The sequence below is a fragment of the Triticum urartu genome, chromosome 4, assembly GCF_003073215.2.
Source record: "Triticum urartu cultivar G1812 chromosome 4, Tu2.1, whole genome shotgun sequence".
Classification (NCBI taxonomy): Eukaryota; Viridiplantae; Streptophyta; class Magnoliopsida; order Poales; family Poaceae; genus Triticum; species Triticum urartu.
Genome location: NC_053025.1, coordinates 75,142,081 through 75,163,301, shown reverse-complemented (window position 1 = coordinate 75,163,301; position 21,221 = coordinate 75,142,081). Strand labels below are relative to the sequence as shown.

Below are 21,221 nucleotides of genomic sequence, written 5' to 3'. Positions count from 1 at the left end.
TGATTAAAATGCCGCTTCTTGCAACCATGATTATTTTTGCATTCCAGCATATGGGCAGGACTCTGCATAAAAAATACCTCCATAGGCATCCTAGAACATGGACACACACTCAATCAATTAAAGATGAACTGAATCGAATTAACAACAACAAGTTCGTCCTGCGCCAGGCAACAAGTGAACAAAATGTGCATCATATACAAATAGGTGCATAACATATTACAAAAATGCAGACACCTGTAAAACAAGTCTCTCAGCAAATAATAGTGCTAATACAGGTCGGCCTCAACTTTTATTGTCCAAACAGCATACCCATTACAGAACCATTCATTCCTGGGATCAAATGCTACAGATCACACCCATCCCAAGTGACAACTAATGGCCTACATACCTATAGGAATGTGATCAACAAATTTATGTGTGTCATAGACCAGTATAATTCCAAGCTAACCTTGATGAATTCAATGTATGTGTGTTAAACTGCGGATTTGGTCTATTATTTGAAAAGAAAAAAATAATCCCTTGTGTAATAAAAATGCTGGAGCTTAATTTAGGAAAGGTGCTCAAGCCTAGAAAGAAATTAGATAGGCCACATAAAGCAGACAGAAAAAATAAACTATGAATCCATGTACATTGGCATCCTACATAATTGGTCAACTGGAGTGTATATAAAAATTACCTTGAAAATAACTGATCACTTGCATGAAGCCTTATCTTTCATTGTCGTGAACAGAGAAGGTAGTACAAATCTAGAATTCTTTCCATGTTCCACTTCTTAAATCTGCCAAAGGTAAATAAATAAAAGTTAATACTTAAGAACCAATATACCTTTAATTCAGCATCAAGACGAATTTGGATGTCACTCATGATAGGTTCATTAGGAACATGAACATGAAAGAGAACAAAAGAAAAGTCTCTCTTTATTACATGTTTATTCAGTCTAATGGACTTATGCATGGGCGAATTGTGTTTCCATGTACGCCCATGCATGCAAGAATGACTAATGGAGTTATATTCGTTCATCTAATCATGTAAAATTATGTCCAAATCATAATCCATTACTTTTTATGCAACAGAGTAATAAGTGAAAGAAAATTATCAGCAATTTGATAGAAAAAGCACACATATTTGATCAGATGAATCCAAATAATATCAACGTTGGCACACTAAGCACGTAATATATATGCAGAGTAACATCAATAATGAGATTTCAAGCTAGTTGGTGCTTCAGATCTGTTTGCTACATAGAACCATTCAGAGCTAGGTTGGTTCAGTTACCTTCATCTAAGTGACATGTTTGGATGGCATGTTGTAGTTGCACTCACCGTCCTCGACTACCATCCCCGACTCCTCCTGGACCCCTCTGCTCCTCTCTCCACGAGGCAGAGGTGGTGCTGCTCCCGCCCATGGACACTGCTGGGGCGTAGGCTTCGTCGTCATCATCGGAGGACTGCCATCCCCAACTCCCCGACTCCTCCTGGACCCCTCTGCTCCTCTCTCCACGAGGCGGAGGTGGTGCTGCTCCCGCCCATGGACGCTGCTGGGGCGTAGGCTTTGTCTTCATCATTAGACTCAGGCCGGCGGCGTAGTCCAGGGCAGATCGGCTGGGTAGAGGTTGAGGGCGGGGAACTGCACCATCGCTCGCAGACAGAGGGAGGAGGCGTTCGACAGGAATCCGTGGAGTCTAGAGGTGCTATGGCGGCGTGAATCGACAGAGGATGATGCTTGCTGGTGGCCTGAGTGAGAGAGGACGAGCGAGCGAGAGTTTGATTTGTGGGCCTTCCAGGAGGATGGGTTTGATTAATGGTTGGTATGTATATGCATTGTAAGGAAAGAAATAATGCGGAGATTTTGGAATGATGGTTGATTGCTTTCGTTTTGCAAGTAAGGAAGAGGATCTGGCGCGGGCCCACGTGTGCCCATCGTAACAAAAAGGAATCGCTGGAAAAAAACAACGGGAATTAGTGATCGATCGAAGCGAACGAACGAAACAACGTGCACCATTAGAAGTAGAGAAAAAAGTAACACTTTCACAATAAGATTTGTTTATCATAGTTTACTTGTTAATTTTTTTAGAATCCTTTATTTGTTTCCCGAAAATCTATTATTTGTTTCATAAAGCAAATTGCATTAATGAGAGAGATCGGTTGATTTGGATAAGTTAGGAAAGTTAGATCCGTGATCTTTTGTATCTTTGGAAAGTGCTGATTTTTAAAAGAAAATAGTGAACTAAAAAATAAACCAATGGATAAGAAAACTAGTGGAGAGAGGTGGTGGGAAGTGGGAGCAAATAAATCCGGACGAAAATAAAACCGGAATACCAGGCTACCAACTGCTTCATTAGGAGTAGAGGTTTTGTCAACGACTTCCGATCCAAACCCTGGGGGGACTTGTTGGTGATTCTGATGATTGTTAGCGCTGGATTAGCAAATAAGGAAACGGTTCCTTGCAAAGGTGAAAAAAGCAAAGGCATCAGACAAAGCCGGGCTTCCAAGTGGGCCACCCACGCTGCGAGAAGTAGAATCCGGTCATCCGCCGTTTTCGCGCTAAACCAGCCCAACTCAAAACCAAACCGCCGCAAAATTTTCTCCGATCCCATTTGGGAGTCATCGTCGCCGCCGCCGCCGCCGCCGCGAGAGGGATCCGATAGCCGGTTCATGGCTGGTGCAGCGGTGGAAATGGGGCGAGGTGCCGGCGCCGGGAGCGTTGAACGCATCGAGTGTCTCCTCCTGGCGTGGGTGAGTCGCTCGCGCTGCTCCGGTGTTTCCGATTCGTCTCCAGCTTGTCCGTGTTCATGCGCTTTGTCGGATGCCTCTGGCCGCTAAGGGGATCGGCGGCCGGTGGGGTTTCCGCTAGGAGGGCTCGTCGGGCTCTGACGTTTCGGCTTTTGGAACCGGCCGAGCAGACGGTGGGGGTGGGGAACTTGCGTGGCTGCAGTTTTTGGGGTGGTTTCGCGTGCCTGGCTTGATCGTTCCCAGGGACGGTGTGGTTTACGTAACTGCCACTCGATTCGCCATTCGCCATTGGCGTCTTTGCCTGCGTTTCTGTGCGCCTGAGCTGCCTCCCATCATCCCATGCCCAGCACCTGCTTGGCGTATTGACCCATTGGTACCTTCTTCGTTTCTGTACGTGTAGGTGTGCATGTGCAACATGTAAATGGATCTGCTTCGAGTTGTTGGTCGTTGGGTTTTGCACTCGAGGAATGTAACACTAAAAGGAAAAAAAATCATGAACAGTGCATCAGTTTGGGCATTGTTCGAGGGGATTTGGGTCAGTTGCAGGCTTACAGCCATCAAGTAGGTGTTGCAGCAATTGTATTCTCGTTTATGAAATTAGTGGTTGAGATTCTGAGTGGCTGTGTTGTCGTCAATGACAATTGCTTTTGGTTTATTGGGAGAATATGTAAATTGTTGCTCCAGGCATGCTCTCAGCCGCCTGAATTTGCTGTCAGATTGCCCGCTCTGATACTGCATGCTGTCTTCATTCCAGGAAGGCTGCACTACCCGAGACACCTCTGTTATTAGCGGCATTTATAGGCTGCTATTTTTTTCTCAGCCCACTCTGCATTTGGTCACTGACCAATGCTGACCTTTAGTCTGTCCAAGTTGAATGCTAATTAAAGATGCATGCACTTTTTTTTCTCTGTGCTATTTGAATCTGGTCGATTAATAGGAGATTCTTATGGGGTAGATTCAGAAAGGGCTTTTCCTGGATAACACGACCCCTGAGTTATAATACATCAAGAGCTTTTGGCATGCAAAGAGTGGCTTTCCAAGTATTTGTATCCTTGAATAGAGCAATCTTTTGAAATGGTTAATTATTGCCGGGCTGAAAATTGGGCGACATTTCTAGTTTCTGCAATTTTCCATATATTACATAAGTACATGCAGTTGAAATCATGTTGACCATATATTTTCATTACAACTCTTCAGGGGTGGACACCAGCACAACCTCAAGTTGGAAGTGACAATGTGATGCCGCAATCACGAACACAAGACACGTTGATAAGCCTGCCGTTCTAAACGAAGGCATTTGTATGATCCAAATGTGATCATTTAAGTCATTTATTGCAAGGTATATCGTCCCTTGCTTATCAAGGTGTATCTGTGTATGTTTTTAGCAAATAGTTAATTACATACCAGTTTAGATTATCTTCTGTTTTATGAGCACGCCCCTAGCATGTTTGCTGCATTGAAATTTTGATCTTGTAACAGGTCCAGGAGTAGGTCATTCTAGCCCATGTTGGCCCACTTTTCTTAGGGAACTCAAAGAGCATGTAGTAAGCCCACTTTGGCCCAGATATATGAACCTGATGTTGGTAATAATAGAATGTATAAAGTTATATAAATCAAGAAAAAATCCTCAAAAAAAAAAGAAGTTCACAAAAAAGAAAACTCCAATCTCATTAGATTCGTACTACCTCTTTTCGAACTTGCATAGCCTGCATGTATTTTAAGACCAATAATATATGAGTTATGTGCCATAAAAACTATACCATTGGAAACTTCTTTCGAATATGAATTCAACAGTATACCTTTTATGTCATATGGTTAATATTTTTGTTACCCAAATTTGTGGTCAAAGTTGACCTTAAAATACATGCGGGCCTTGTAAACCAAACCTGGGCCTTGTAAACCTGAAAGGAGGGAATAAATTCGAAAGTGACAATGTAGGACATGTTTTCATTGTTTCTTTACTAGTATATGTCCAGCGAATTTGAAATGTGATTTAAATGGTGGTCTGGGATTCAGGTCCACGGCCCAGCACTGTCATGTCCTACTTCTAAATGCAGCATGATGTGGTCTATCTCCTGTAGTCCTGTGTGAATCTGTTTCGCTGAATTGGCCACTCCATTTAGCGGCATCTTTTTCCGAACATCTGCCCAGATGCTCCAAGGTCATATAATGTTGTGTTTACCTATGCTCTAGATTATCACAACATGCCTGTTCATAGGACGGCTTCTTCAGAAAGCATTGCATTTCTAGAAATCTGTGAGTTCTTGCTCAGTCTTTCTCTTCACCAGACATTTGGGTGATACTGTCCTTATGGCGCATCTTTTTTTCTGTAACTGATTGCTTTTAATTGTGCCTTTAAACTCAACACACCTAGCTAAGCTTCTGTCACAATAAACAGTTACTTATTTGATAATTCTTCTCTAACAAGGAAACCCCTTTATATAACTCAACAAAAAGGCTTAACTTCAACATTTACAGAGGCCCCTCTTGTCCATATTATCATACAAATTTAGGTACCTCACCGGCACAAAGTCATGTCATCACGTACATGATTTAGATGTTCACCTTATTCTTGAGCTATCGTGGGAAGGTCAGAGTGGCATTAATTACTATATTAACTAGTTGGTATTGCTTGAAAGTTGAACAACAGAATGCAACTACCAGAATTTTTTATTCTTCTGCACCATTAGCTGGAAATAGGAGTTAGAAAGAAATATGGTGCGATTAATTATGAAAAAAAATTGTTCCAGTGATGTCATACCTCAAAACATGAAAATAAATCTCATTTTATCTGCATGTTAGGTAGCCTGGATGATGCAACGACAAAGATCCATAGAAGCTTCGAATTAATTGAGCTTACCCTATCTTCATGCTTTCTGTCATACCAAAGCGGCCTGGTGGGTGCACTGGAGGTTATAATATCTTTCTTTTACCTCTCTTGTTAGGTGCGGGTTGTGATGCAATGACAAAGATCTTAGTTTTTTTTCCACCCGACCTACCTCATTCTAGAAGGGGTAATGCAGTCTTCATCATTGATGTTACAGATACATCATATACCATCTTTCAGTTGCTCAGACTGTTGTGTTAGGTAAAGCTATACTGGGCTTTGCATCATGTCTGCATGCCTCCACAATATCTCACCTACTTTAGTTTTTGGGTTTTGTGGGGTCCTTCTCATGGGTAGAAATAGAACCTTCGGTAGACCTAACCTACCCTATCCTATGTAGTATGAATTTCAAAACATCTTTACTTCGTTTCGTCTCTTTTGCTTCAGAAAACAGATTTATCCAAAAAGTTTATGTGGCCATGACTTTCAGAAGCCAAAAAACAATAAAATAAAGTAGCCAAGCACGTGTCTCCCCACTCATGCCATTTGTGCAGCATGTCGGAACAGATTGAGAGTAATTTAACATGCAGTCAAACCAGCTGGGCATTTCGCTTTGTTGATAGGGAGAACCTCACCAATTGTTCTAATGTCCATAATGGAGTACCTATGCCATATCTTTGAGTGCAGGCGTGCAGCCATGAATAAAGTACTATTCTAGTCTTAGAAGAACAATATCAGGTAGATATGTGCCTAATGAAGATTGTTGGCACGCCCCCCCCCCCTCCCCCGCGCGTCGCCCTCCTCTGGCGACACGGGGGAACCCTAGCCGCCGCCGTAACCTCCGCCGCCCTCCCCCGCATCGCCGCCGCCAGAGGGCCGGACGGCGAAGCCGCGCCGGACCCCATGAAGGTGGCGGCGGGGCGGATCTAGCCTCCCGCGTGCTCCACCTCGCCCCCCACCCCCGACGCGGCTGTCTGCTGGTCCGGCGGGGCTGCAGGTGAGCCCTGGCTGTGCCGGGCGGCCGGATCCGGCCTCCCCTCATCGGCCTGCCCCCCGCGCGGCTCGGGCCTGCCGCGCTTCCCCCCGTCGCCGAGCTCCTCCATAGCAGTCGCGGGCGCCCCCACCTCCCCCCCATCCAGCTGCTGCCCCCGCCCCCTGCCGGTCCGGTGGTGGATGCGTGGTGCCATGGCCGCGGCCATGGGCACCTATCCCTGCAGCTCCCCCTCCCACCGGCGGCGCGGCCTGGTGCTGCTGCCGTCCGCGGCTGGGCGCGGGACTTGCGCCGGGTTATGGGATGCACGCGGCCTGCCCCGTGCAGGCGCCCCATCCCCTCCTCCGGCGGCACCTCCTCCCCCTCGTGCGGCAGTGGCGAGGCGTCAGTGGTACTAGTAGGCACGGCGCTCCTCGCGATGGGTCCTTCCTGGCGCTGCTCCGGCCCCGGCGGCCTCGTACCCGCGTTTTCCGGTGTCCGAGGCTTGCCGGCGTTCTCTGTCGGGCGGCCTCAGCCTCGGCGACCAACGGCTGCGTCTCTTCCAGCTCGTTGGCTCGCTGATGTCCCGACGGCTTCGGCCACGGTAGCTTGGGGCTGCGTCTCTCCAGTCCTAGCTGCCGGCGTTGCCGGTCGCCATCTCCTTCCCTCGCGGTGGTATTTGCTTCGTCGTCGACCCTACCCTGTATGTCTTAAAGCCTCCTCCTTTTGTCAGATCCGATGCTCGTAGGCCCTGAGGCGGTGCCCCCCCTCCGGCGGCAGGTGCAGCACCACCTACCCCCTTCCAGCCTGGTGGTTCCGGCCAGCGTTAGCTTCCTCATTCAAGATTCCACGCATGGCGGCTATGGGATTGCTCAGCTTCAGGCCAGGGAGAAATCTCTGCTCGGCATGCCGGTGCTGGCAGCGGCGGCGCCCGTGGGTGTCGTTTTTCCTTCTTGAAGGCGCTGTCATGGCCTTCAGCTGCGTCCCTCTTCGAGCTCGGGGGAAACTCTAGGTTCGGTTGCTCCGGACCGGATGGCGAAGACGTCTCGGCATCGTCTTCCTTCTTGAAGGCGCTATCTTGCTCGCTCTTGGTGTCCCCAGTGTTGGCTTGGCGATGTTGAGGCTTATCGCTGGTTCGGCATTGTCGCTCTTGGTCCGGGTTGGGTTGGTTCTAGCTGTGTTGTTCCTTTTTTGTTTGGGCCGAGCACCCCTCTCCTTGTGCTCCGGGCACCATTTCTCGCCTGTCTGCGTTCGTGTTATGTGTTGTACCCCCGTTGTACTCATTCTATTCCTTCTATCAGTGCAATGATACGCAAGGTTTGCGTATTCGCGAAAAAAGATATGTGCCTAATATAGTGCTCTGATCTATTCAGTTTATGTTACTTCGTTTTCTTTTGGAAGAGATTCTTTAATTTCTGAAGTATGTGTGGTCTTTGAATTGACTCTGTTGTAGAAATACAGTGAGAAGTTTGCAAAAAATGGATCCACAGTGACCACACACTGAAACACGAAAACAGGCTAAGGCAACACGCCAGACTGTCTGCTAGTAAGGTGTAAAAATGGCCTGAACTGCACCCTAAACGAAGCTTGTAGTAAATTATCCATCTAGTTCCGGCCGTTCTCTATTACCATCGGTCAGCATTCATCCAATTGCAGGAATACCAAAACTATGTTGTACACATTTTACTACTAGCTTCTGTACTTTTATAAGCATAGCATGCAGTTCATCGATTAACACTCGCAAGATGACTGCACATCTTTATCTCAGAGACTAAAAAATAACAAGGTATAATACTAAACTCATCACAATGAATCCATTCTGGGTGTAGAGACAGGGACCTGTGTAGGCTGATTATGGTTAATCTTAGCATAAATTTTCAAACAACCATAAATGCATTTTCTACCACTTTGTTGTTGCACTATCCAACAGATTCATCAAGTCTGCACAGTTCTTTCTTGTTGTGATTTGGCTAAATACCACAAAAGTTGTTTTCAATGTCTCAGTGTTGGCCTTTCGGTTAGATCTTCCCCCATCTGCAGGATACTATGTTTTCGGGTCTTGCGGTTGACGTGACTGCCTTTAAAAGAAGATCAATCAAAATTTAAGCTGTAATCAAGAGCTTGGTGCCTTGATTGAAGAACCATTGACTTCTGAATCTGAAAGAGTGAAAGTGCTACAACTTAGATGCGCACAGCGGACCATACCCCCAGAAGCTCCTGCACGGTACTTTTCTCTGAAATAATTATCTGGTGGTACCTCAAACAAGAGTTGATGCAGACTGGACATGGTTGCTTGGAGCACCACTGACATGTGTTGTGCATATGGTTTTGGTAGGTTATATATGTGTGCATTCATGTGGCTGGGATGCCTGTCCACACTCCCAGCACGGTCGATGTCTCCTACATAACCAGGTATGCACCACCCACAAAGACACATGGGCAAGGGGACAAGATCTTAAGGGGATGAGCATCATGAGCATATGAATGTGATGTTGGGATGGTTAGGCAGATGGATAAGAAGCTCACTTTTTCGCATCCTCTTAACAAAATATCAGCACTCACCACCGGTAGTCGCCGCTCACTAGCGAGCACGAGATGTGGGCGACAAGATTTTATACACGGATCGAAGTTTACCCACCTGGATCTTGACCATTCATTGGGCAATATGTGGGGTCAGAGTGAGTGATTGGACGCAAACCACCCCGGTCGAAAGTTGCATATCGGGCCTGCTCTGCTGCTGGTTGATGGATTGGAGTTAATCGATAAGCTGTTGAATTCTGCTGAGGCTAAGACTAGGAAATGGCCGGCTGTCATCGTTCCCAACTTTTTTTTCTAGTATAGTACCAGACGCATCTTTCATTCTGAAGAAAAACCCCAGGGCGACTCAGCACTATTGCCGTTGAGCTAGGAGATCAGTGAGGGAGACAGTTTGCAACCGGACGCTGCATCCACTGACCATTCGTGGGGAAGTCACTGGCGGGTGGGGAGGGGTCACTCGGGCTTCTAGAAGGTGAGCCCCCCACAAAAGGCAACGCCTTTTCCCAAAAGCCACCAAAAGCTCGCCCAGGCCAATGGAGATTGACGTTTGAAAAGGAAAGGCGCGAGATGATACGGGAAAGGAAGGAGCAACGGGCAATTTGGAGGGCGCACAGCCACGCCGCTGTCTTTTTGGGGGTGACGTCATGCGAGCTACCAACCACCAGCTACCAGCCTACCACCGCCCAATGTATCACCCAAAACCCTTGGCTGGCTCCGTCCTCTCCCTGTCCATCCATCGCCACCACCTTCTTCTCCCAAGTTGGTGCTAGTGGAAGACCGCTCTCCCAAGATTCAGATTTCTTGCGGATGCGGGTTACGGCTACGATCTATTTATTTGAGCGGTTCGACGAGTTGTGCACCAATTTTTATTTTTATTTTGCGCAGGAAGCTTCCCAAGACTCCCAAGGAACCGATGCAGTGCCTGCATCGCTGACTGCCTCGGTGAAATGATTCGATGGTCGTGGACACAGTACCTCCAGATGCTGAAATTCGTCTCTATCCAGGAGGAGCTTGATGGATCATCATCTGCTAAGAATATGGATGTGGGGCACAGGATGGTTTGTTTGCAGCAGCATTGGTTGGCGGTGGCAGCAGAGAATGGATACTTATTGGGTGGAACTGTTTCGTCATCCGTGGCGCTTTTGGGAGACTTTTGATGAGGGGTAAGAATGGATTTTGCCTCACCTTGTTGAGATTCAGGTGGTCAAATGAGAATAAATCTTCAGTAACCTAACCACAGATATCTCTTGGCATGAGAACAGATTGGGCCCCCACCATTAACATGATGTTCTGAGATCTCACAAAAAAAAACATGATGTTCTGCGTAGGCTCCATGTTGCCAGTAGATCACAAGTCGTTATAGGCTTTATGGTAGTAAGAATTTGGCATTTTCATGGATGAGCAGAAAGATCGGGTGGAAGGTTCATGTCATTTACGTGGTTGTTCTTCCCAGCAAGAAAACTTGGACCAACTGTAACTCTGAGCCAGAGCATTATTGGTTGAGCCACCTGCCTCAGACTCTGGAAACTTGGTCGCTGCTGTCTATTTACATTGCAAAATGGTGCAAGTTTTCACAGGTGCATTTCAACGAGAACCAATGTCCAAGATTGTGTGCAGCTTTTCATAGGCATATCTCAACAAACCTATCTCCAAGATCATGAGAGCTCTTAATTATTGCCGTATGCTGCTGGTGCTGAGCCCGGCTCTGTGGGGGCCATAAGCTCGTGTGATTTGACTAGACAAGACAAACCTGCTCTTTCCATAGGCGTGCTTTGGCTAAGCGAACGTTTTGGCTTTGTCATGTTCAAGATAGTCGACTAAGCATCCTCAGTTTTAAATGATTGCACTAGATATCCTGGAGATATCCAATCTACGAAGGTTTCAAAATATTTCCTCCCATGTGACTGCACTTCCACCATGGAAATAATAATTTGAGAGCTCAAGTAGGAATATCAGAAACATGGTGAGGGGTTGGCGTTTCAGCTTTTGGTTGTTTTGCCATATCACATATGCATATGCATAGAGGCTTACATCTGGAGAGAAAATGAGGTATGTGTCCTACAAGCCAAGCTCTTTTATCTATCGACTGTACCCCGACTTCCTCTATTTAGCTAGTGACCAGGACTAGAAGCTACATCATCGACGAATTATTTATCTTCAGGCATTTTTTCACGGAAGTTACTGTTCAGAACATTTTGGGCGTGCAGCCACTTGATTGCTTAGTCTTTTACCTGCCGTCTTTACACAGAACAGACAACTGCTAGTTGTTCTTAGTTGTTGACCTTGTTTTGAGTGCGAACAAATTAAGATGGGTGGCGTGACATATGGTAAGAAAAGGAAGAATCACCAACATGTTTTACCTGGTGCTTCCCTTCTGTTTCAAGATTAGCATTATGGAATGTAGATGCAGAAAAGAGAGCTGGTGGTCAGCAATTCCATGACGACTTTGGCATTTTAACTTTGAGGCGGCATAGGTAATTTAGTATTAACACCCTTCCCCTTTCCGCCAAAATCATGAGGCTTGAGAATAAAATCTGCAACTTTTATGATTGTAGCATGATGAATTAGAACAATACTGTTGTCATGTTTCAGCTCTTTTTTTGGCACAAATACCAACATTAAGCCATGTACAGTTAAGTGCTTAGGGTTTTTGTTTAAGCACTAGTGTTTATTTATAGAGCGCATGTGCTTATTTAGGCATCTCCACTGTATAAATTAGCACTGTTGCTTAAGAAAAAATAGTTTATTTTTCTAAATACTTGTCTAAGCACCTAGCATTATACATGGCCTAATTGTGCCTTGCTTGCCCAGAAGAAAAGGGAACTAATGTACCATTGTTCTGTGTACAACCCCCTTTTTCTTGAAAGGAACGTTTTGCTGGAATTAACCTTTATTTTCAGTTGTCTAGCTAAATTAACTCCGTTCACAAAGGGAGTAACCTTTTTCTGAATCGAATGTGCTTGTTCACTTATTTCAGTTCGTATATTGAAACATCCAAAACACCTCATATTTATTAACGTAGAAAATAAGATAGATGTTTTGGGACAACATCTGCTTCTGAATTTTCTGTTTTGGGCCTTCACTTTTCGTTTTGGCCATTTTGTTTTGTAAACCCCGCATCATTTCGATGCTTTCTTCCTCTAATACAAATGGATACGGACACGGTTGCATCACTACCCGATCCACAACCGTGCCGAGTGCCTCAAGTTTGCTAGTTGGTTTTATCGGGTACTCGGCGAAGCCGAAAAAAGCCAGGGTGTGCACGAAAAAAAAACTCTTATGGCTACACTTGCCATTGGTATAAGAGAGGTATAAACACGCGATTTTTGGATAAGTGGGCACATAAGGACAAGTACTTATGTTAGGTTGAAACAACTTCCACAGATCCAGATTGCTCAAAGGCCTATTTATGCCTTGTGTTGCTGGAAACTAGAATACCTTGCCATGGAATGAGAAGGAACAAATAGGTGTGAAGCAACGTGACAGACCGAACAAACTACTGATACCCTGACTGGCTCCCATCCGCCTCAAAAAACCTGAAGCTGGCTTTAGATAACTGTGGTACTGATCCAAGATCAAATTACTAATTAGCCCACCAACTCCGGCATCCACAACCCCAACCCCAAGAAGGCCAGACACAGCACACGCCAAGCTCTCTGACCATTAAGTCATTAACTAACCAAAAAGCTCCTCAGTCCATGCCCCTCCCCTCCTCCTCCATGGCACTTTATCCCCTTCATTAACACCTCTCCCATACCTTCTACCTACCTACCTAACCAGAAAATATGGGCATTCCACATGCTGCCCACTCCCACTCCCCCTCTCCTCTCTACAAGACAAACCCTTTTTCATGCATAGAAAACTCAACCATTCAGTGATGTCACTGGATGGCCATGTCATGTGCTAGCCTGCAGACATCCGAGAACCTAACTTCCCATAACCACCACCAGCCAGCACCATAACGCTCACTCCCACTCTCATCACTCTGCATCACTCACTCCCTAGATGATGGGCCTAACCCCCCTAGATTAGGGATATGCTTGATTAGATCTAGTGGAGGATGATGAACTTCCTATGGCACGATTAGTAAAGACAAGAAGGAAAGAAGGTAGGAGCTGCTAGCTGATGATCTATTCATGAACTATGTCACCTAGACTAGATGATGATGCATATGCATGCATGGCCCGATGCTAGCTAGTAGCTGTGAATTAATAGAAAGGGGGGAGATTTAATTTCCTCATGAACATGTTACAGAGAGCTAGCTAGTTTAATTAATAATTAACCATGTGTGGCTTTAGTTAAAAAGGTATATGTCCGAATGTTACTGTTACTAGTGCTACTATTGGCGTCCGCCCTCTAGCGGCGCGATGAATCTGAACATGTGCTGCGTGCTGGCCTGCTGCTGCATGGGCACGGAGGAAGCGCCGCCGCAGCGGCATCCCTCGCCGGCGCCCTGGAACCCGAGGCGGTTCAAGCACATGCACGCCGCCGACGTGGACGTTGTTGCATTGTTGTGGCTCGCCGTCGTGGCTGCCTCCTGTTTCACCGCTGGGTCGTCCGGCTGGTAGGGTGCGAGGCTGATGGAGAGGTTGAGGTCGATGCCGAGGTGCCGTCGCGACGGTGGCGGCGGCGTGGCGGAGCCGGCCGGCTCGTCGTCGCTGCTGTGGCTGCAGGCGGGCTCGGCTGAGCTGGAGAGAGCCGCGAAGGGATCCTGCTGCTGCGGCTGGAGGTGGTGGCCACCGGGTGTGGCAGCCGCGTACTGGTGTTGGTGCGCGACCCGGAGCTGCTGCGCCGGCATGGCGGCCCCCGCGATGGCATTGAGCGGGCGGTGGGTGTGCGGGTCCATGCCGCGGGCCAGGAGCTTGCGCTTGATGTGCGTGTTCCAGTAGTTCTTGATCTCGTTGTCCGTCCTCCCCGGCAGCCTCCCGGCGATGAGCGACCACCTGAGAGCACAAGCGCAAGACCGACACGATATATAAGAAATAAATAACGCCGTACGCCCGTGGATCGACCGATCTATCTATCTCCACTGATGCATCATCAGAAGAAGAAGGATAAGAATTGTTACTTGTTGCCGAGCAGCTCGTGGAGCTTGATGATGAGCTCGTCCTCCTCCTCGGTGAAGTTGCCCCGTTTGAGGTCCGGCCTCAGGTAGTTGATCCACCGCAGCCTGCAGCTCTTCCCGCACCGCAGCAGCCCTGCACCACGCACCATGCATACATACATCATTCACCCATGGCCGTACACGCGTCTTGGTCGCCGATGAGCGGCACATACCTGCGGCTTTGGGGAGGGACCTCCAGCAGCCCTCGCCATGGGCCTTGATGTAGGCGATGAGGCGCTGGTCCTCCTCCTTGGTCCAGGCGCCCTTGTTGGTGTGCGCCTTCTCGCAGCACGGGGACCTCCCCATGCCGCCGGCCGGCACGTAGGTACGTTGAAGACAGGAGCCGCCGGCGCCGCACACGAGTAACGGACTGATGATATATGCTGTTGTGGCTGTGGGTGGGTCTGAGGGAAAGGAGGAGCGGTGCGGTGTTGGTGGTGCGTGCGTGCGTGCGAGCTTTTTGAGAGCGAGCGAGCGAGGAGGAGAGAGAGGGGAGACGGGGGTGGGTAGTTGGTTTTATACGGGGAGGAGGAGGATGGGGGTGGAGCGGAGCGGGGCCCCATTGACGCGGATCCCTCTGGGCCATTTGACCGAGTTGGTGCGATGAGAGGAGAGGGGGGAGGTGGGGGCGAGTGGTTGCAAAGCCCTAGGCCTGGATTTGGTAGGTAGGTATGCTCCGCTTCTTCTGCTCGACTGCCGCTTGTCCTATTCCCTTCCTTCTCCCCTCCCTTTCTTTTCTGCTTATTTATTATTCGTTTTCTGATTTTTTTTCATTTTTCATTTTTCTTTTGGGGGAGGAGGGGGGCTAGCTGGTAGGTGTACCCGGCGAGCGCACACCAGCAGGAGTAGGTGCAGCCTAATGAATGCAACGGGGTTGGGTTTTGGGGTGAGGCTCTTGGTTTTTGGAAGGAGGGTAGTTCAACATCAAATGACTGGTTCTTTTACATGAAAATTCTACGCTTGCCCCGCAAAAATACTTGGCGGTTCGTTGAAAATATCTTACTACTTAGGAAATGCAACTACATTCGTTTTTCCATCTCTGTCAACGACCGGGGCATAAGGATGATACCATCTTATTTCTTACATGTGGCGGCCGTTTCGATGAGCAATTGCCCTGTGTATGCCCTTCAAATTTTCAAATATATTGAGGTGATGCACGAGAGATGGACGGTATGGTATTGGTACGAGCGTGGTGGTGTATGGCGATCTAGGCCACAAAGGCAGATTCCTTTGGGCATAAACTTTAATTTGGGAATAATTATATCCGTTGATTGATATTTTTATTAAACAATGGCATACCTCACAGGAGTTTATTGAACATTCTAACTCAAATCTAGCACCACTCTAACGATGAGCTGGTTTTTTCTTTTCCAAATATTTGGGACATGCAGAGGAGGAACATTTTAACTCAAATCTAGCACCCACTGTTTTTCAAAGTGTTGTTACCTCATGAGACCATGCAAAAGTATGGGGTTTGAAACAAGCTTCACTGCCCCTCCCCCCGCACATCGATGGCCCGACATTTTCCTAGCATCCCACGCTAGGTAGCTATCTCCTCCTTTCTAAGATTCTAGAAAACCAACCCGTCCCTAGCACTAAGCACTAGCGGCATGTCTTTGTGTGTGCGATTGTGCATGAAAGGGAGAAGCAAAGAAAGGAAAAGAAGCAAGGAAAGGCAAGATAGAGGAATCTTGTCCGTCGGTTTGGTCACCTACCCGCCCGGTTCTCCTCCTCCTCCTCTCCTCCCTCTTGATATGCACGGAGCAACTTGTCCTAGCCATTGTTTTGATTAGTGGGATCCGCTAGGGTAGCTACTTTACCTTTCCTTGCAGCCTGGTTGGTGTGCATGTTGCTGGTATGGTGGAGTGGAGGAGGTTCCGTACAAGCTTACTTCGGAAGTCGCATTCCATCCCGCGCGCATTATTATTAGTAGTAATACAACACAGAGTGCACTGCCTCATACGAGTACTACACTTTTTGCAAAAAAAAGTAGATGCATGCAATATATAGTCCCTCCTTTCCGATTTATAGGCTCATCTCAAATAGTTTGTTTTTTTCGTTTTATAAATCTCACTAATTTCCGGTTTATAGGGCTCATCTCAAATAGTTTGTTCTTTCGTTTTATGGGTTTGTTTGGTTGGATACTAGTGTGACCAAGCCAAAGTGTGGCTAGCCACACAAGTATGGCAAGCCACACAAGTGTGGCTGTGAAATTGGACGCCAGACTTTGGCAAAAGTTGGCAAAAAAATTGTCTCTATGACAAATGGGCCATAGGGGCAATAAAGTGTGTCAAGCCAAAGTGTGGAAAAAACCAAACACATGTCAACTAAAATATGGCTGTCAAATTTTGGCTTGGCAAACTGTGGCTGTGAACCAAACAACGCCTATAAGTCTCAATTCTACTACTTATTACCATCACATATTTAGATTTCAAGGTGTATTAAATCACTGCATGCAAGGATGAATAAAACACTCACCAATGCATGTAAATTTTTTTGATCATGCATGCATATGGTGTAATTTCAGACTATCAATAGGGTCGGACTATCGATGATTGTACTCATGGAGTTTGGATACTGCAAAAAAAGGTGCTTGCGCACTACTGTGCAGTTCTGCCCCATCTGTTCTTGTAACCAAAAAGTCACTGAAGTGTCTAAAAAGAGGTCACTGAAACGAGCGCTTTATTCTCCAAGGACGAGTATGGACTCGTTTGCGATTTGGTGGTAATTTCGATTATCTAAAGAATAATCAGCCCTAGTCCCATCCATGCAAACCGGCCGTTCCTCTAATTTGGTGTTAGGAAACCTCACTCTGCTGCACTTTTCATGCCCAATAATAATAGATATATTCTATCCAACAACTAAAAGTGCTCATCTAACTCTATCCAAGATGAGATTACATGCCATTATAAAGCACCTAAAGTATCATTTTTTTCTAACAAGTCCATATTAATTCCAAAAAAATATGTCACACATATATATATATATATTCTCTTGCAGCACATATATATGGGATGCGAGCACTGTTGTTGGAATACTCCTAACGTTTACTGAGTACGTTTCTTCAGTTGGGGTGCACATAACATAAGCATGCTCCATGCAAGCCGGGCGTGGGAGATGCAAGTACTACCGAGAAAAAGAAGAGGATAAGAAAAGGGATCCATGTGGAACGGGTAGCTAGGGAATTGATTGGTGCGAAATAACTCCGAGAGGTTAGGTTAGTTTTCTCCTCCTCCTTGTTGGGCGCAGATGTGTGGTGTGGCCGGTCTCCCGGCCCATAGCGACAAAGATCTGGTAGTGGTATCTCTGTCCAAGGAAAGGCACATTGAATGCATCCATCACCCACCTCTCTACCTCTCTCTCTCTCACTCCGTGTTCTCTGCTTGCGCCAACACCACCCATACAGATGCAGATACAGACGAGTGAACAGCGCTGCTGAGGGTAGGAGGCAGCAGGGTCTCCCCAGTAATGGCACCGGCCGTCCTCCCTCCACCCTGCACGCATGTTCATGGACCCTGTCTTCATGAGCTACAACGTCAAAACACACTAACCATGCATGCATGCATGCATGTTGTACGTACAGTACTATTAGGCCGTCACAGTACAAACTAGGTGGTAGAAGCAGTACCCGCACGCATCATATGACCAAAGTCGTAGGAAAATAAGCTTCTTCGGCTTGCCCTCCTGTATCTGTGTACTTATCTGCGACCGGACGGGGTGATTCAACGGCTGTGCACCGCCGCCGGTCGGACGTGCTTTGATCTGGGTCGTTGGTGTTTGGTGTCACACGGCGAGGGCCAAGGCAATGTAGACCCGTTCTACCCAGGTGCATTCGTGGGACTAGGAGGAAGGGAAGATGAAGGGAATTGAAGCCGTCCGGCAGAGCAAGTAAAGGGGGCGTTAATGAATGTGAGCTGCTGCTGCACCTGGCCAAATCCAACAGGCAGGCAGGTTTCGAAAAACAGGAGGTAGGTTGCGTGGGCTTCAATGAATTGGCTCTGCGCTGCCATGCTGCCATCTCACCAGTCCTCTCCCGTTCAAATCTGTTCAACAAGAGAAAACTTGCAGCATGAACGGACAAATTATGAGTTGTTTATCTAAAATAAGTTGAGAAACTACAACACCCGGGTGAGCTTGCTTAGCGCACGACACAACCAGCCGGTGGACGCTGGAGACGGCAAGGTCCGGTCCTTCTTGTTGGCTTTTACAGGATCAGCCATTCGCGGTCAATGCAGCATTATTATATCATGGCGTGATTGGCTTTAAGCTGCTGGTACACTCTTTTCTAGCAGTGTCTGCACTCAACTCGGGAGGTTTCTCCTCTCCGGGCCCTTCTTAGAAAAATCTACCGGCGGTTGGACAAGAGATGGACTAGGAGTTGAAATGGCAAGAAAGGTGTTCGCATGGCCATGGAGGTTAAGTAAGTGACGCCACCCCACCCCCCCCCCCCCCCCCCCCCCAATAATTTAAGTCCATGGAGACTTGATTGCGTTGCATCTCTCCTGAAATGCATTTAGCGCATCGTTTTCTCCATGTTACTGAAAAGTCGTCGCCATTACCATGCATGCGATATGAAGCTCATGCATAGCCATCCATGGAACAGTACGGACACGCTTGGTTCATAGCAAACGATCGTGGCAAAAAGTTATAAAGAGTACTGTATATAATTAAATCAAACCTACTCAGGCATATATGCATGGTTTCTTTGGATGACAGTGCTAAGCATTCGATCCTATTGGAAGCTTTTATGTTTTGCTTTGTCAAACAGAAGCTTTGAAAGAAACGGGGGTGTGATCTTGCAGCTGATGAGACCCCACGCACGACGTTGGTTGTGTAGTACGGGCGTCTTGTCCGTACGTCCGGAGGAAAAGTGAGAGAAATCGAGTGGTAGGAGGATGACGGACAGCTTTGACTTGAACAAATCAGAACGTCCCTGATCGAGCCGACCCTTCAATTCGTGTTTGGTGTGTACGGATGTTGTCGGGAGTTTTAGGTCTGGTCGCTGGCATTTTCGGATCAACAGTGTGTGCTGTGTGCATATCACGTGTCTCCATCTTTGTCCTCGAGATCAGGTGTCGCTTGTCTTTCTATAATTTGAGTTTATTAAGTTATTATCTGTCATCAGTTTTTGTTTGCCAATCAACACCTCCTTTATTAATGGGCAGTGCTAGGCACTGGCCGGCTGACCCAATTTTTGGCCGGTCGCCTTGCTGCACCTTGATTAAAGCGACCAGGACCGTGAGATCTGTTTCCTTTCATCCCGTATCTCTCCTTCCTCCCGCACGGGATCGAGCTCCCGTCGTGCCCTCTTTACCTCTGCACCCGCGCCGCCACCTCGTACTTGTCTGCGGCTGTCGGCCACCCCACGCCACCACAGCCGTCGTCGTGCTCGCCATCTACCATCGTGACAAACACACCTCTTTGGTTGAAAAAATATGGTGGCAGTTGTGGCAGCTTTTTTATCGCTGGTCGTAGCAAAACGGAGACATGATTGTAGCAAAAATGCTGCCTGTAACTCACCGTGCAGGTCATAAAACACAGCTGCCATCGTGGCAACGATTTTCAATGTGGGTCGTAGCAAAACGTGGTCACAGTTGCCACAAAAAACATCATGGCCCCCGCCGCCGCTTGTAGTCGTCGTGCAGGTCGCCAACATGTACGTCGTCGGTTTAAACAAAATACCTCACACCTTCCAGCAAAAGAACATTGTGGTTACAACATTGTCTGTTGCGGGTTGCAGCACCCATGTCGCCTCCATGGCCGTCTGCAGGTGGTAGCAGCGGCAGTGATCGGTTCTGGCAATTTTTTTGCCTATTGGAGCAAAACACATCACTGTCCATGGCCGTCGACCTCAACTTCCAACAAAGCGCGTAGCCGGTTCCAGCAAAAAAACACGTCGGTGATTGTTGAAACTGATTGTGCTGCGATGGCCACGGAACTTATGTTTGATAAAGTGATCAGATCAGAGGCTTTCCTCTTCATTTGGGATATAAAGGAGAACCTGAAAGTCTTTGTTGCCCACAGAGTTAATTGGGTCAAGAGAGATCAGAACAAAGTTGCCCACAAGCTGGCAGCACATGCAACTTTGAATGGAGACCACTTCTGGCTCGCTAGGGTTCCGGGAGTGATTAGCACGGATGTTGTGAAAGAATACCATCAGCTCTCCTGAGTGATTTCACTCCGTACCTCAAAAAAACACGTTGGTAGCAACATGTAACAACGTCGGTTGTAGCTCGTCAAAAATTTAATGGCCATGAGCTCACAGTACGCAGCCGAGCGGGTTTCCGGCAATGAGTGTGACCTTTGCAGCATCCCTCGTCTGTTGCGGTATCCCTGGATCATTGAGAAACTTTGTAGCTGTGCGAGAGGGAGGAGATGGAAGGAGGAAGCAACCATGGCAGCGAGATATCAGGGGAGAGGAGTAGCATGCAGCGAGAGGAAGGGGAGGATAAGGGTAGAGGAAGAGAGGTTGTGCCCTGGAGTGGGAGGGGCATGTGGTGCCCTGGTGTTGGTGGGTGTCGCCGCACGTGAATAAAGGGTGGGCGCGAGCAACACGAACGGCCGAAGGCTCAACTGGTCAGTCAACATGAAACTTTTCCCTTCATTATTTGGCTACAATTGTAGCATCAGAATCAAATCAGAGGGATAACAACCTCCGGGGCAACCATACACCAGGAGTGAATTTTGCTAGCCCCTTGTAAATTTCCCCTTTTTGTTTCCTTGAAATTGATCTGAATCTTGAATTATTTTTGTCCTTTGCTTTCCCTTCTTCATCTTGTAGACTCAACTCCACTGGAGGAGGAGCCCATGATAGATGTGCAGGAAATTGCAAAAAACATCGCTAATGAGGCTGCCAAAATTTATGCTAAAGAGGTTGCAGTAGACTAAAGGAGCCAGGAAAGCTGTTGGAGAAACCCATAAGGCTCCCAGCAACACATTTACCTCTGCCAGCACGGATGTTGAGATGAGAGAAGCCGACAATGAAGATCCAACCACCGTCAACCATCCGGTTTTGCCTGAAGTGCAACCAGCAACAAATCCATTGGTTCC

At 47.4% G+C, this 21,221-nt stretch overlaps 1 protein-coding gene across 1 annotated transcript; it reads right to left on the bottom strand.

Annotated features, from left to right (window-relative positions):
- Positions 1–13,275: 13,275 nt before the first annotated feature.
- Positions 13,276–14,656, bottom strand: LOC125550757 (myb-related protein 330-like). The gene is made up of 3 exons (XM_048713838.1): positions 14,345–14,656; positions 14,136–14,265; positions 13,276–14,010 (listed from the first exon to the last, which is right to left on the bottom strand). Exons 1-3 carry the CDS (start codon positions 14,475–14,477, stop codon positions 13,407–13,409), a joined length of 867 nt encoding a protein of 288 aa, XP_048569795.1. The 5' UTR covers positions 14,478–14,656; the 3' UTR covers positions 13,276–13,406.
- Positions 14,657–21,221: the final 6,565 nt, after the last annotated feature.

What these genes read in the sequence shown, in the direction of transcription:
- LOC125550757 (XM_048713838.1), bottom strand. Translation starts at nt 14,477, where the DNA reads ATGGGGAGGTCCCCGTGCTGCGAGAAGGCGCACACCAACAAGGGCGCC. An exon ending in GTCCCTCCCCAAAGCCGCAG is followed by an intron (nt 14,266 to 14,344) that starts GTATGTGCCGCT and finishes TGCGTGGTGCAG; the next exon opens with GGCTGCTGCGGTGCGGGAAG. An exon ending in CACGAGCTGCTCGGCAACAA is followed by an intron (nt 14,011 to 14,135) that starts GTAACAATTCTT and finishes TTGTGCTCTCAG; the next exon opens with GTGGTCGCTCATCGCCGGGA.